The 16,471-nt window shown below is 38.1% G+C and overlaps 1 protein-coding gene and 1 pseudogene across 2 annotated transcripts in view; one reads left to right on the plus strand and one right to left on the minus strand.

The window, feature by feature from the left end:
* Map2k4 (mitogen-activated protein kinase kinase 4) overlaps positions 1 to 16,471 on the minus strand; it is a 95,354-nt gene that overhangs the window by 48,624 nt on the left and 30,259 nt on the right. For both annotated transcript variants that reach the window (XM_059270924.1, XM_059270923.1), the window contains one exon: positions 15,311 to 15,413. In XM_059270924.1, coding sequence (XP_059126907.1) covers positions 15,311 to 15,413 — 103 coding nt within the window. The remainder of the gene's footprint in view (positions 1 to 15,310; positions 15,414 to 16,471) is intronic.
* Positions 6,404 to 10,757, plus strand: LOC131916085 (THAP domain-containing protein 5-like; annotated as a pseudogene).

Genomic DNA, 16,471 nt, shown 5'->3' on the forward strand with positions numbered 1-16,471 from the left:
TTCAACCACATCATAAATGTTTTGATAAAGTGAAAAAATTATAATATTCCCATGGTCTTCTACCATCTCAACTTGGCATCCAATATGAACATATTTATAGACTAAAGAATTCAACTAGAAAAGAAGACTTCATTTGATCTTTTCTCTCTGGGAAACTCTCCCTGGAAATACTGGACTAGGCTTCATGTTTCTTCACTGCATCTATGAATGGAATCAGAACACACTAGTCCTTAGCAGATACTTGATCTATAATCCCAGCAACATTATCCAAAAGTATGGAGTGGTCGTTTAGTACTTCCTACTTGTAGATCTTAATTTGGGTCTCCTGCTAATCATCTTTGCTTAATTCTTATGATCACCTCCACGGTTTCATTTAAGGCTATAAGCATTAGCCTATAGATAAGGCTATATATAAGATAAGGCTAAATATATAGATATATGAGATATATAGATATATAAGGCTATATATAGATAAGGATATATATATATATATATCCTATAGATAAGGCTATAGGCATTAGCCCATCAAAATAAATGCAGGAGGGTTTTCTTTCTAGGGCAGCATCCGCACTGCTAGTTTGATGCTTCACCATATATATTCATCCCTTTTCAAACATGCACCCAAATATAGTGATTGAGATTTCCAGGGACAACAAGGGCAGACACCACTATCCTGAATATGGCTCATGAATGTGCCCATTTAGGAAGAAAGAAGCACTGCAGACCTCCCAGCTTCAGCTGGTTACTCAGACACTCCCACAGTAGAGACATCCCAGGGAAAGCCAAGCCTCAGGCTCTTGCACTGGTGTGTTCCTTTGATACCGCCATCTACCATTTGCTTACTTGGTGCTTCTTCTGAATCAGTTTGTTTCCAATGGCACAGCCATGAGTCTCATCCCTCATAACTCAGATTCTTGCTTTGGTTCCCATCATTTTTCATTCATTAAAACTCCAAGTGTGTTTGTTACTATTTGGAATTTGAGAGCTGAGAGTTGAGGAAAGACATAAGAGATGAGAAGGGGACAAATGAAGATTCTGGCACTGTTTTCTTAAATCCCTGTGAATTCTGGTCTTCTCCCTCTAGAACATCCTAGTGCTCATCTCATCTCCACTGCTGTTCATACCACATGGCCATGCTCTATGGTTTACATAGCCCCATACTTGAGGAGTGAGTGCAGGATCTTTCCCAATAGTTCAAGCCTCCTGCAGAGTGTATTCTTCACAGCTGTCCAAAAGAAACTGGCCAGGAATTGACTAGCCTTAACACAAAATGTGGTAGAAGGAAACAAAACCCAGTTCTTCAATAATCCCCTGTACTCCCCAAATACATGTCTATCCAGAGCCTCAGAATGTCACCTTATCTTTACAAATCTATAGTACAGTCACTGAGTGTGGAGGCATATGCCTTTAATCTCTGTACTAGGCAGGCAGGGGATCTATGGGTTTGAGACCAGTCTGGCCTACATAACAAGTTCCAGGCCAGCTTGAGTTCTGTGGTCAGATCCTGTCTTAAAATAAAATAGACAAACAAACAGAAAACCCTAGACTCTTGCTATTCATATACTTGTATGACTTTTCAGACATTTCAAACAGGATGACTTTCCTTAAAAGGAGACAGAGAAGAAAAGAAGGTGTAAAATGAAGACAAAGGCAGAGATTATAGCTCCTCTGAGACAAGGCCAGAAAAGCTTGAACTACCAAAAAGAGGAAGACAGGGAGGGAGACTTCTCTAGAGTCTGCTTGAGAAGCATGGTCCAGTTACCACCTTAATTTTCCATTTCTGGTCTCTAGTACTGTGAAAGAATAAATTGCTATTGCTTTAAAAGACCAACTCTCACAATTAGTTATAACAGACATCAGAATACATTATCAACCTTTTCTGTACAGAACCAGATAGTAACTACTTCAGGCTTCACAATACAATCTCTGCCGAAAACATGCTGCCAGATCACTGTGGCTGTATTCCAATTAAACTTCACTCACAAGATCAACCTAGCCAGGAGCTACAGCACACTGACTACATGACGTGAATGCTACCTGACTATCATTTAAGCACCTAAACCACTGTGTATTTTCCTAGATCCCTTTTCTCTTCTAAATTTCTATTCTTATACCATAAGAAAGCCGAATTATCTACTCAGATCCTACAGATTTATTTCCAGAATTTAATCTCAAAATGCATTTGAGTATTTTTTTTTTTTCCTTAAAAATCTTGCTCCAACATCAACCGGATTAGGGATCTCTTAGCCCTTTCTAGGCTTTCTCATCATTTAGTAAGTGCACTAAGAAAGCAGCAGATCTTCTTACTAGTGTGTTGGGCGCCTCCCTTAGCTACTGTCTTTCAGCAGGTGATAGTAATTACCTTGATGGAGTTCTTGCTCAAAATCGGAACCTGATTTCTCAAACATGCTAACAATTTTCCTTTAAAGAACAAAACCCACCTTCTGTCTAGGCCCACCTTCCCGAAGAGCCTTTCCCTGTCTACTGAAGCAGAAGTGTGCTCCCCTGCTTCCTCACCACTCCTCTAAGAGACGCACTTACCTGATGCTCTCCCCATGGTACCAAGCAGATCTTCCTTTCCAAATCACTTTTTCCTTCCTGTCTTTAAGCAAGCTCCAGGTTAATGAACCAGGATATACAAAATGCCTCAAAGTTGTTTTACTCTCAGCATACACACACACACACACACACACACACACACACACACACACACTCACTCACTCACAAAACTGCCAATGTCCCTTAGACAAGAAAATAAACATGCACATATCCTGATCCACAGCAACTGCTCCTCCCTGCATACGCTGTGAAGCTCTCTAGATGAATACTGCTCTATGCATCCTTCTGCAATGCAGCTCTGTTAATTCCGGAAATTTCCACAGTAAACTCAGCCTGTCGGTTACCATGGAAACTGCCTGCTTCCTGGCATTACTAACAAAATGAGTGTCTTTTCTAGACCTAAGAAGCAGCAAAAGGAAAATCTGAAAAAAGTCAACAAAAAATTTTCTCAAACAATCCAATTAGAAGTACTTACATTCTAACATTCTTAGTCAGAAAGGAGTAAGAAGCTGGGTGCACTGTAGACACCTATAACCCCAGCATTCAGGAGACTGCAGTAGGAGGTTGGAAGCCCTCAGCCAGTCTGGGCTAGGTAGTGAGACCCTGTTTCTTGAAAGGATGGGAAGGAGGAGGAAGGGATAAACTAGAGAAATCTTCAGTAGTTGGGCCAATACTAATTTAAGACGGAAAGATAAATGTTCCTCACCAAGGAAAAAGTGAGGTTAAAGAGGATGAGACAAACATTCCTGCTTATATATTGCTGCTACAGCCAGTGTATTTGCTAAGAGCTGGCCCTCTACCTACCATACTCAAAGCTTATCACTACAGTCATTTCCCTGAGCTATATGTTTCCAACCCGTATCCCCACCACAGCACTTAAAAGAGTACTTAAGGAATTCCACTAAAGACTCTCTTGGCATTACACATTGCTAATTGGTCCCTTTCCAACTGCTTCCTTGAAAAATGCTGGGCTGCTATGATATCACACACAACCAGTTCGTCTTCCACCTCTCAAGCATCTTTTCTTATTCTCTGCATGTTCCTTAAGCCTCTACTACATTTCTTTGGAGTTTGGCCCTATGTACCATTCTCTCACCAAAATAAAGTCCTACCTTTTTACTAAGCAACTTATCACTATCCTGACAAATCTTAGCTTCCTTTAAATCTCAATTTAGTACTTACTTATTGTCAGGTCCATGGATGTGACCAGGTCACATCACACTCCTACCCACATAGACACATTTGTTGCCATGACAGAGGGAAACCCTCTGAAAGGACAGATCAAAATCAACCCTCCCTCTTAATTGTTGCTGTCACACACTTGTTACAGTGGAAAGACCACTGTATATTTTGATAGCTGCTAAGTTTTCCCACAAGAACATATATATGCTTATTCTAGTAGGGTTGTTTGGGAAAAGTAGTAGTAGCACAAAGCTTACTATTTTATAATTTTCTGTATCAATGGAATATCCTTTTGTTGTTGTGTTTTTTGAGACAGGGTCTCACTATGTAGTTCTGGCTGACCACTCATTATGTGGACCAGGCTGACTTTGAACTCAAAGAGATCCACCTGCCTCTGCCTCTTAAGTGCTAGGATTAAAGGTGTGCACCACTACATCTTGCCAAATTAGAACATGTATTAATTTTTTAAAGATGATATGTTCAATCTAAATGGTAAGATTATACTTATCTATATTAAAAGAATGTGATAATTTTGTTTATTGAGACAGAGCCTAACTATTCTGTCCAGGCTGGCCTTTCTCTTGGGCACAAGGGAACTCCCACTTTGGCTCTCTTAGTAGCTGAGACAATAGGTGCAAGACCACATCTAACTCAAAAATGCTCTTTTGAAAGTACAATAAAGACAAGTCCCAATGTTATCTAAAGGCAGCCAACCACTCAGGCATACACTAGACTTGGCATGATGCAACAAGTGCTCCAGAGTAGACTGAGTACCAGATAATGCTTGATAAAACTTGATAAAAATTTTTACTCAGGCTGGAGAGATGGTTTAGTGGCTAAGAGTGCTTAATGCTCTTGCAGAGGACCTGTGTTGAGCTCCCAACACCTACATCAGGTAGCGACCACCTGTAACTGTAGTTCTAAGGGGTCCGACACTCTCTTCTGGCCTCCACAGGCATCAGCACACATGGTATACATAAACTCACACAACATACCTACATATATGCACATAAACTAAATAAATGAATTGTACACAAACAAATCCCTCTATAGCTGGGCCTGCCCAATGGTAGAAACTGTAATAGTAGTTTTAAGGCCCTAGATGAAATCGCTAGCACTGCTAAATAAATTAAATAAATCAATCATTCTACATTTCTTTCAAGCATCCTAGCAAAGGAAACTGAATGAGCAGAAATGACATTTGTCATATACTTCTCTACTAGCATAAGAAGTGAATTCAACCAACAACTGTGTTCATATATTTATCACCAAATATTATGACTGCTGAAATGCATGTGTGATTTGAGAAAAATGACAGAAAAACACTTTTACTGTTGAGTAGGAACAAGCAATCTATCCATATAACTTTATTGTTACTGTTCTGTTTCTTTAAATTATAATACCATTTACATATAGTGAAACGTTCAAACCATAACCATGCAGTACATTAAGTTTTGGCAAATTCATACACACTTAAGTATTGAAAGATTTAACAAGACCGAAAACCTGTCACCCTAGGTAGCTCCCTGTGCCATCCTTGTCAATCTCCCCAAGACAAGGATTGTTCTGATCTCAACCACTACCACTGATTTCAGCCTTGTGGTCGACTCTGGAATTTCAGACAGATGAACCAAATGGCGTGTGCTCTCCTTTGTGCCTAGCTTTGTCTTAGCACTTCTGGATTTACATATGCCTATGTGGATCAGTAATTTTTATTGCATTCTAGAAGGATACAATTTATCCATCCATCCTCCCATTACTAGACTTTTGTATTCTTTCTAGTTTTGGGAACCACAATGAACAGTTACTATGAATGTTCAAATGCAATTTTTCATACAACATTTTTACCCTGGGCAATGAATACAAGGCTAGGTCATGTTTTAATCCATAAGAAACCATCCAGGAGTTCCCTGAAGTAATTAAACCCTTTTCTATTCCCTCAACAATATATGAGAATTCTGATACCATCCTTTTAAGTTTGGGCCATTCTGGCAGGTGAGCAACATCATTCTTATCTTAATCTATCTCTTCTGATCACTAATGTTAAACATGTCTTCCATTTTCATGTATTTATTACCTAGTCCTAAGTTTCTTTGTGAAATGTCCACATAAGCCTAAAACCCAATTTGTAAATGGGGTCATTTGTTCTGAGTAGTTCATTATATATCCAAAAGTCCTTTGTCAGGTAAACGAAGAATTATCTTCTCACTGCATGACTGGCCTATATACTTTCCTAAGAAACTTCTGGTAAGCAGAAACATTATCTTCAGTGAAGTTCAATTTATCTCTGATGGCAATTTACACTACTAAGTATGTTCCTCTGTGTGTCAATTAAGTCTTTACCTGTGCCAGATAAATACATTAGGATGTTTTCCTTCATAAGTTGAATGGAATTTCTTCTCTACCCTTTAGGACAATGCTGTATCTCAAGCACATGGCGTAAATTAGGAATTGGGGTTCACTCTGCTATAGATCTCATCCCAGTGTGCTCCATCAACACAAAAGGTCTGTCCTTTACCTGGAACTGTACAGGCACCTTAGACAAAAATTAACAGACTGTACATATGTGCTCAAGTACTGAACTTCTATTCCATCTTATTAATGTATTTGTCTAACCACAATACCATTCTTCTACATAGCTTTAGTATCTTCATACTAAACCATGAAATCAAGTAATGTACATCCTTCACCTTCATTATTTTTTATAAAAGTATTTTTCACTATTCTACATCCTTTATATTTCCACATAAATTACATAATCAAAATGGGTGTGTGTGTGTGTGTGTGTGTGTGTGTGTGTGTGTTGCTAAGTTGCTAAGCTATTCCTAAGTTGAATTAATAATGAACGTGATAAGAACAGACAGCCTAGTAATACTGTACTTTCCAGTCCAGGGAATACACCATTCCATTGTTTGTGTGCATGTGCAGTGCATGTTAAGGTTTTAAAGGTTCTCCTGAGTTGAATTAATAAATGAAAGTGAGTGATAAGAACAGACAGCGTAGTAATCCTGTACTTTTCAACATAGGAATACATTTTCGTGTGTGTGTGTGTGTGTGTGTGTGTGTGTGTGTGTGTGTGTATGTATGTGTGTGTGACTGTGTATGGCTGTGGTGATAAGGGGACTTGGCACATGCTAGGCAAGCACTCTATCACTGAGCTACATACATGACTAGACCAGAATAAGACATTCTGCCCATGTATTCAAGTCCTTCATTTTCTCTCAGTAACTAATGTGTTAGAAATTCTTAATGTGTTTTCTTCAAGTATATCTATAAAGGGTTTGTACTTTTAAGGCCTCTATAATCATTCTAACATTTTACTTTCCAGTATTTATGTATACTAACAGATGGTTATAGAAAGAACTGATTTCATTACCCTGACCCCTTGCTCAAGTCACTTCATAATTTTAGTAATTTTGGTAGATTAAGGTTTTCTACATATGCAATCACAACATCTGTCTGAAGAAAGAATAGTTTGTAATCCAATCTTTAAGTCTTTCTGTTCAGAGACCATAGACAGCACTGAGTCTTTTATCACTATGTGTTCCATAGTGAGTACACTTCCTCAGATGCCACCAATGAGGGAGGAACTACACCCTTAGTTTAATGAAATGTTTTTGATAAGTAATGTCAAATATTGTTCTGTACCTGTTGAAATGCCCATATTTTTCTCCCTTGGTTTATTAATACAGTAAATCATAAGGATCATTTTCAAATACCCAATCAAGATGAATCCAATTTTGTGTTTATGAGGATTTAACTGTGTTTATTAATGCTGGAGTTCCATGGTCTCCTTTGCTTTATAATGTGGTTGTCTGGTTTCTATCAGTGTTATGCTGACTCCAAAGTATGAGCTAAGAAATGTTCCTTACTCTGTTGTCTAAAAAGTTCTGTAAACATATATATATATATATATATATATTTTTTTTTTTTTTTTTTTTTTTTTTTTTTTTGCTGTTGTTTCTTTCCACCAGGGCCTCACACACATTAGGGAGTGTCACTAACAGACATATTGAGCTGGACTCCACACCTATTCCTTTTTTTATTTGCTCTCAGGTACAGGAAAACCACCAAGGTTCCACATTTCCTTTCTGAGAATGTCTAAAGTACAAATAAATTCAACTTTTTACCAGATGAGGGATTTCTTGAGTCAGCTTTGGTTATTTATGTCACAAACTAACTCAACTTGCTAAATTTCTTGTGATAAATTACTGTATTTCTGTAGTGATAGCCCCTCTTTCAATTTTACAGTGGTAGCTTTGAGTTCTTTTTCGTCTCTTTTTTGGGAGGGGGCACCTTGTCCTCCCAAGTGGTAGATCTACAACAGGCTGACTGACTCTATGTGTCGCTGGACTTCTTTTTTTTAAAATGTCCTAGGCATTTATCACTGCTGTTAGTTTTCTTGTTTTGAGGCAGAGTCTGGCTATATAACCCATGCTGGGCTCTTGATTCTCTAGACTCTTACCTGCCATACAGAAAATGGGTGCACAGTACCTCACTTATTTATTTCCTTTTAGGAACAACTTTTGAAATGACTGAGTATTCTCTATTATTCATCTATTTCATGTCACCTAAAGTTCTGCTATTTTTATTATCTCCGTTCTTCTAATTTAACACTTGAATTCACTCTTTCCTAGCTCTTCAATGTTACTCATTAATCTTCTAAAGAGACTTTGTGCCTTGCCTAGGTAGTGAGATACTTTGTAACAATATCCTTAGGCACCGGGTGGTGGTGGCACTTGCCTTTTATCACAGCACTTGAGAGGCAGAGGCAAGCGAATCTCAGTGAGTTAGAGGCTAAACTTGTCAACAAGGTGAGTTCCAGGACAGCCAGAACTGTTACACAGAGAAATCCTGCCTCGAAAAACAAACAAACAAACAAAAACACCCAATATTGCTGTGGGATAACGCTTTTGTATACTGGTTTAATAAAACACCGATTGGCAGGGCAAGCAGAATAGAATTCTGGGAAGAGGAAGGGGAGACTCAGGAGTTGCCAGCCAGACACAGAGGAAGCAAGATGACAAGACAGAACTGAGAAAAGGTACTAAGCCACGTGGCTAAACATAGATATAAGAATTACAGTTAATTTAAGTGTTAGAGCTAGTCAGTAATAAGCCTGAGCTAAAAGCCGAGCAGTTATAATTAATATTAAGCCTCTGAGTGATTATTTTATAAGCGGCTACGGTACCGTGGTGGCCGGGCAGGACCAGAGAAACTTTTAACCACACAGTAGCTTTAGGCTTCTTTTTCTGACTCTTTAGAACTTCCATAATTTCTCAGACTGAGTTTCACTGATGCCCATTTCTGGGGGGGGCGGGGGGGGGGGTATTTGACTTAAGAAACATGTAGGGCCAGGCTTCATGGTATAAACCTAGAATCCATACACTTAGGTAGCTGAGGTAAGTTTCAATCCAGCCTGGGCTATATACTCAATTTAAGATCATTCCTAAAACTCTCTTAAACTCTCTACCATCGCAAAAAGAAAAGTATTCAGAGATCAGCTTTAATGGGAACACATCATTCCTTCAATCAAAAAGTTTAATTTCAAAGCCCCCACTAATACCAACTTCTAAATAGACATGCAGTATCTTCCTTTTGCTCTTCTAACACTAGTGAACAGACGTTTGTGAGAATCAAGCTCACAATGTAAAAAAAACTAGGAAAGGAGGTAGCACTAGAGAAGAAACAGCAGCTGCCCACACCCCTGGCAGCCAGGTCATCAAGTGCGTGTGATGCCTACTGCTCAGCCACATATTGTAAAAACCATGGTAACAGTAAAGAATGGAAGCTGAGTGTTTTGTTAACTCTACATGATAAAGAAAAACTTGAAAAGTGGCTAGAGAATGCGAAATGAGACTCTTGGATTCCCAGTAAATATCAGTTCCCATGCAGTGTTCATTTAACGCCTGACTCTGTTGATGTCAAATGGGGTATCCTTTATTTAAAGCGAACTACAATTCCAACAATATTTTTCTTTGCTTGAAGACTGTCAGGGAAAAGATATTTCTTAAAAAAAAAAAAAAAATACCCAGAGGAAAAAACTGGAACATTCGAAAGAAGCATGTTGAAAACTGGGTCCAAAGGATCATTTGCGTCAAATAAAGCGAAGAAAAATAGGTAACACTGGTGTACTGCCTGAACATGTACAGTTACCCACTTGATTCAACTGCCATAGTGAAGCCACCAGGTTTAATAGCAGAGCATACAAAGTAACACATTAACTCTTAAACAAGATACTTTGGAAACATCAAAAATCAAGATTTAATTGTAGCTGGGTTTTGTGCATCTTCTGAGAATCTAAATTCTGAAACTGACACTTTGACAACTTCAAATTCAGAAGATATCATTAACAATCATCTTGCTAATTTAAACTTTATAAATAATTCTGTGGAAACTGTGTCAGATCAGGAAAATTCATTCCTCTTCAGCACAATTAAGAATTAAACACAGCCGGGCGGTGGTGGCGCACGCCTTTAATCCCAGCACTCGGGAGGCAGAGCCAGGCGGATCTCTGTGAGTTCGAGGCCAGCCTGGGCTACCAAGTGATTCCCAGGAAAGGCGCAAAGCTACACAGAGAAACCCTGTCTCGAAAAACCAAAAAAAAAAAAAAAAAAAAAGAATTAAACACAAATAACAAATCTGTTATTGCCATTTTTATACCCACAGAAACTTCAAAAGCTGCAGTTAACTCTGTCACACCAGCCCCCAAGTAAGCCATGGAAATGGAGGTTACTGACTTAGACTCCTTAAATAAGAATGCAGACCACAGTGCACAAGTTTTACAAACTGAACATTCATACTGCAGACAAGACATAAAGAAGGAACATCTTTGGCAAGTTTCTAACCTATATTCAAAGGCCACTCTTCTTCAGCTACAAGAACAACAATCTCTAGCAAGATTGAAGACTTTGGAAGCTTTTCTAAGCCAACTAAGGCAGGAGAACTGGCTATCTGAAGAAAATGTCGAGATAATAGAGAACCATTTCACAACATATGAAGCCACTGTGATGTAAGTTTTGAAAGTTATGATTTTTGTATAAGCTTTTCCCAATTAAATCAAAGTGATATGTGAAGTGAACCTTGTCCTGTAGATAAAGTTCTTAATAAAGCTATGAAAATGCACTAATGTTACAAACAACATCCTCTTCTTACAATGTTCATTATAATAGGGGAAACTAGAAGAGATGTTTCCCTAATTAGAGCTAAAACAGTAAGATTTATTTATAAAAACAATGAACAAAAACACAGTCAAAACTGCCCAGACTACAACAATCCCAGTTCTGCCACTGGCATATGACTTGAACAAGCTAGTATCTTGACTCTCAAAGGGCTAGGAATGTAACTTGGTGATAAAGAACTTGGCTGGTTTATGCAAGGCCTTAGAGCTCAGTCACCAGTACTGGGGGGAAAAAAGGAGACTCAGTCACTAATCTGTAAAATAACAGCACTTATTCTATCATTAATAGTCTGTTTCTTTGTAGTTCCTTCCCTTTCTATGAAGATACTTTATCAGAAAAGATTTTTCTACAAGATGATATACACTTATGTAATAGAAGTTGTCTAGAATTTAATATTAACTATTGGATTATCTTCAGTATCCTTTGTGTTATGTAACCCATTTGGCTTCAATTACACACCTATAATGTAAAGGAAAACATCACTATTAGTATTCTATTTCAGTTGAACTCAGTTGATGTTTTAAACGTGAAAGAGAATATATCTCAGTATTTTATTTATGTGTATATATAGCTCACCATTGTAATACAGTCATCTAAGTGCCTGAACATTCTGTATTTGTAAAACTATATTTATAAACCAAAAAGTTTAATCTTAAATATATTTTACAAATCATAATTTTGCATCTATTTTTTAATAGGTATGATTTTTTGAAGTATATTTCTATTAATTTTTACATCTAAACTGACAATATAACACTTAAAACTATATATTCCCTTCTATATATATTTTAGTAAAGCTTATAGGGAAGAAATTATAACTAAATAGCTAAGACTTTATCCAAAGAGAACTGATGATGTTATAAATAAAACTACTGTTAGTATCCAAATTGAATTTCAAAGAAATAAATTTAAAACTGACGACTATGGATACAGCACACACGTGAGGAAGAAGTGGCATGGGCCCTGAGAACTGCCAACAGAACAACTGGATGTGGTACTGCCTGTGGTACTGAGCACAGTCCTATTGATCTCATTCTCCGTTTGTTTGGGGGTTTTGATTTTTGTTTTTGTTGTTGTTTTTAAATGAAAAGTAGTCCTCTAGTAGGATGGTTCTGAGCATTCTATAATATAAAAAAAGATGTCTGGGGACCTAGAAAATAAAAAGTACTCAATAAATATTAGTTCCCCTGAATTACAAATAACTATTTTGTAAGTGGATAGTTATTATTTTTAGCTATATGTCACTTTGCTTCTTCAGGATAATAAAACTAATTGGTATTATTTAACTGTGTTAGATAATGTAAAAACACATTATTGTTTTATTAGATGACTATGAAGGAAAACACCCAAAATTAAGTATTCCTGTGTTACATTTTGGTAATAAACAATATACAACAGGTCATACAAAAATGGAGGGGAGAACCTTACATAGAAGTGAAGATCATTCTAATTTCCTATTTTTTAATTATAACTTTTTCAGGAATAATGTATATATCTAACTATGTTTCTTTAAACTAAATGGACTAAAATAAGTATTTAAGGTATTTTCTTGATTTGGGTCTAATCAACTGAGAATCTTCTTAATCTAACCCAATTGATCTCTAAAGTTTTATCTGTAGATTCTGACCAATTCATTTTTTATTTGAACTATTACAAGAGTCTCTTAATCCTGTACATACTGTTAACTACCTTATGTATATAAGCCATAGAGCTAACTAACACTATCATCCACCTACCACAGTTTTCAAGCTCAGAAATGTCAAGTTACTTTCTAATACCTACTAAAATAAAAGCAAAACTTGTTACCAAAAAAAAAAGGAAGAAAAAAATAGTAACAATAGCCGGGCGGTGGTGGCGCACGCCTTTAATCCCAGCACTCGGGAGGCAGAGCCAGGTGGATCTCTGTAAGTTCGAGGTCAGCCTGGGCTACCAAGTGAGTTCCAGGAAAGGCGCAAAGCTACACAGAGAAACCCTGTCTCGAAAAAAAAAAAAAAAATAGTAACAATAAATACTAGGAAGAACAAAGTAAAAGTAAGCAGTAACTGAATTAGCAAGGCAGAAAAAACTGAAATGAAGAACTGCCTCCGACAGAGGATTCAAGAGAGCAGGCGAAGGAAGGGAGGGAGAGAGGGAGGGAGGGAGGGAGGGAGGGAGGGAGGAAGGAAGGAAGGAAGGAAGGAAGGAAGGAAGGAAGGAAGGTTTTTACTACAGAATATCAATTACAAGAAGCATCAGTGAGGATGTAGAATAGGGTCAATCCCAGAACCTATTTGAACCCACAGGACATAAGAAGTCACAGAGCCTTAGATGATGCCAAGCAAACATGATCCCTTTCTGCTTCAGCAGTGACCTAAGGCACAAGCACAGGGAGGAAACACAGCAGAAGTCTGTAATAGAGATAAACCTCACCTTTCTGCCTAGTTTGAATCCCCAAGTGCAGCAAGCAGCCTCATGCATAAATCTTCCCTCCACAACAGAATCTACTCTCTGCCTATTAAAGGGAGAGAAGGGGACAGAGACAGACTAGACAGAGATCAGGTGTTCTGGGGCTACTTGGGGAATGCAGGCAGAGCCCTCTCCCACCTCTACCTAAAAAGCTCTTTGTCTTTTAGCTGTCAACTTTGTACAGAAGTAAAGAAAGCACTTCCACAGAACTTCACTCTCTCTGCCCTCCCACCAGACTCTTCCCCACTCTCTCCCTCAACTCCTCAAATGAAATAATGAACATTAGTATTACAACTCAGAACTGCACACTACAGCCAGGCCAGACATAGTGATAGTGCTGAGTAGAAGCCAGCACTTAGTTTCCACCTGCTCATATCTACAGAAAAAGTTAAAGGCAAAAGTTGGCCAGGTGTGCTGACCCAAGCCTATAATCTCAACACTCAGAAAGCTGAAGCATGAGGATATTGTGAGTTAGAGGCCAGTCTGAACTACATAGACTCTGTCTCAAAAAGAAGATAAAATTTTCTACAATGTACCCAACAGTGAGTGCTCTTTTCAGTGAAGTTTTACTGAGGAAGTATATTAGAGAATTCAGAGTACTAGAGATTAACATCGGACTTTAAAATGGAATCTTTGTTCCAAGATATCAAACAAAGGGAAATGAGGCCTTGGTCTCAACAAAAGGCCCTGAATTTAAATTGTAGATCCCAGTGCTTAAGCCCCCAAAATATCAATACTCATTTATTTTCAAGTTAGTCTAAATATATACTGTGGGGGAGGGAGGTGTGAGTGAGTGAGTGTGAGTGTGAGTGTGTGTGAGAGTGTGTGTGTGTGTGTGTGTGTGTGTGTTTGTGTGTGTGTATGGGGGGGGGGTGTTCACCTGCATGTATGTTTATGCACCCAGTACCCACACAGGCCAGAAGAAGGTGTCAAACTCCAGGGAACTGGAGTTACAGATGATTGTGAGACTCTAGCTAAGCTCTTAAGAGAAGCTTAACTATGAGTAGATAGCTTTCCCAGACAGCTAACCTTCATTCTAAGGTTACTGGTGAAACCCTTAATACATACACACAGTTCTCACTTGTAGACATTACTATGGCAAAAATAAAGTATTTCAGTCGCCCCTGATAAAGGACACCGCACCCACTTGTTACTGTTTGCAAAAACAAGGTGTGCCTAACTTCAGAAGAGAACCAGTAACTGTGCCTCTTTGAGAAGACTAGATATATCTGAAGTCCAATAAAGCCTGAACCCAGACATTAATAAATTATTTCTAAATCATAAGATACTCTGTGCAGCTTTTTAACTGTAACTGTCACCACCTGCTCTCTGCGTCTCAACACTAGGACTAGGTGAAAATACAAATGGATAAATGTAAAGCATCTGGCTGTCATGCTCAGGAAGGTTTGGGGGAAGAGATTACTATTTCATACACCACATCAATTAGACTGAAGGTTTTGGTAAATTATTATTTCTGAAGTTATTAGCATGTTTCCAGTATTTTCAGTAAGATACACTACCATTTCTATCTTTTTAAAATATTGACTAATAAAAGGCAATACCAACATCTGTACACTAACTTGAACCAACTGATACACCAAACGAATCTTCTAGAAACAAGAATCTATTTCCACTAAGTGAACAGTGGGGACGGACACAGTGAGAAGACAGCTGCGCTCCTAAATACAACCTGCACTTTAGCTGAAAGCCCAAAGTTTATTAAGAAAGATATAAGTGAGCCTGTGTCTCTGGCTGTATTTTCCAAAGTAAACATTTAAAAAAGAAAACTGTGTTCAACTTAAGACTACAGAATCAGTAACTTTCTATTTAAGTTCAAAGAATGACATTTGAAATTACTGTAAGGAAACAGCAACAGCAGCCCCTTGCTTTGCATGAAGTGCAGCAGTGGGAAAGCTCTGCCCTTAGTCCCTGAGCGTACTCACATGTGTGGGTTCTGGACTCCTGTAGTGTTAGGATGGAGAGTAAACCGTGCTGTCGATTTGACAGGTGGATTGGCAAAATTCAACTTCAGTGCTTTGCGTTTACCTGAGAAAGGAGAAACACAAAGTAAAAGTTTCAAATAGTAACCACAAATACATGCAATGATTAAATTCAATTACTTTTTTAACATTCAAGTATTATGAAACTGGTTATTACTTTGAAGACATGAGAAATTCAGTGAAAGGCAGAGAAACTTGCTTTAATGAATCAGTCACTATAGAACAATGTTTGAAAAGGCAACAAGTATCTTCTAATGAAAAGAAAGTAAACAAAAGCTATCTCATGCCCATGCCCATAAATCTCTCTCTGCTGCAGGTCATCAGATGATGCGTGGTGCTTCCCGTTCAGAGTCCAGAAGTCTAACACTTGGCAGGAAAAGTACCAGTCTCAGTAGGATCGTCTAACCCATGGTGAGCTCAAACACTGCAGTTAGAAGCCAAATGTCTTCAGTTTAACCAAAATCCCCTTCCTTCCTTTCCTTCCTTCCTTCCTTCCTTCCTTCCCTTCCTCCCTTTCTTCCTCTCTCCCTTCCTTCCTTTCTTCCTCTCTCCCTTCCTTCCTTCCTTCCTTCCTTCCTTCCTTCCTTCCTTCCTTCCTTCCTTCCTTCCTTCCTTCCTTCCTTCCAACAGTGTAAGTGCTGAGTGACAGATCTGAAGCATTCTGAAGCTCTGACAGTAAAAACTATCACAGCATGGGTCTACCTCAAGCTAACAACACAGGTACCCCAACAGTTACTTCCTAGAAGCAATTTCTTTGAGCTTAAATGCAGGGAAGTATCAGCATTTTTTAATACACAAGTAAATTCTGTCCATTATAGAAAAACCAGAAAATTCAGAAAAAAGTTTTTAAAATGTTAAACATATATGTAATATATAGCATTTTTAAAACATGTGTATCCATGTATCACTCCAAAATGACAATTTGTTGCTTTCTGTTGCAAACTGTTTCCCTAAACATAGACCGACAAATGCTTTATCTCAAAATTTCACTCAGGCCATGGTACTGCTTCAACATGCTTTTCTTGCTACCCATATTTCCTTCTGGGCCAATAAACCACATGGAATCAATTCTTTAGGGTTTCTACACATATTCTGTAACAGAAT

The sequence above is a fragment of the Peromyscus eremicus genome, chromosome 8a, assembly GCF_949786415.1.
Source record: "Peromyscus eremicus chromosome 8a, PerEre_H2_v1, whole genome shotgun sequence".
Classification (NCBI taxonomy): Eukaryota; Metazoa; Chordata; class Mammalia; order Rodentia; family Cricetidae; genus Peromyscus; species Peromyscus eremicus.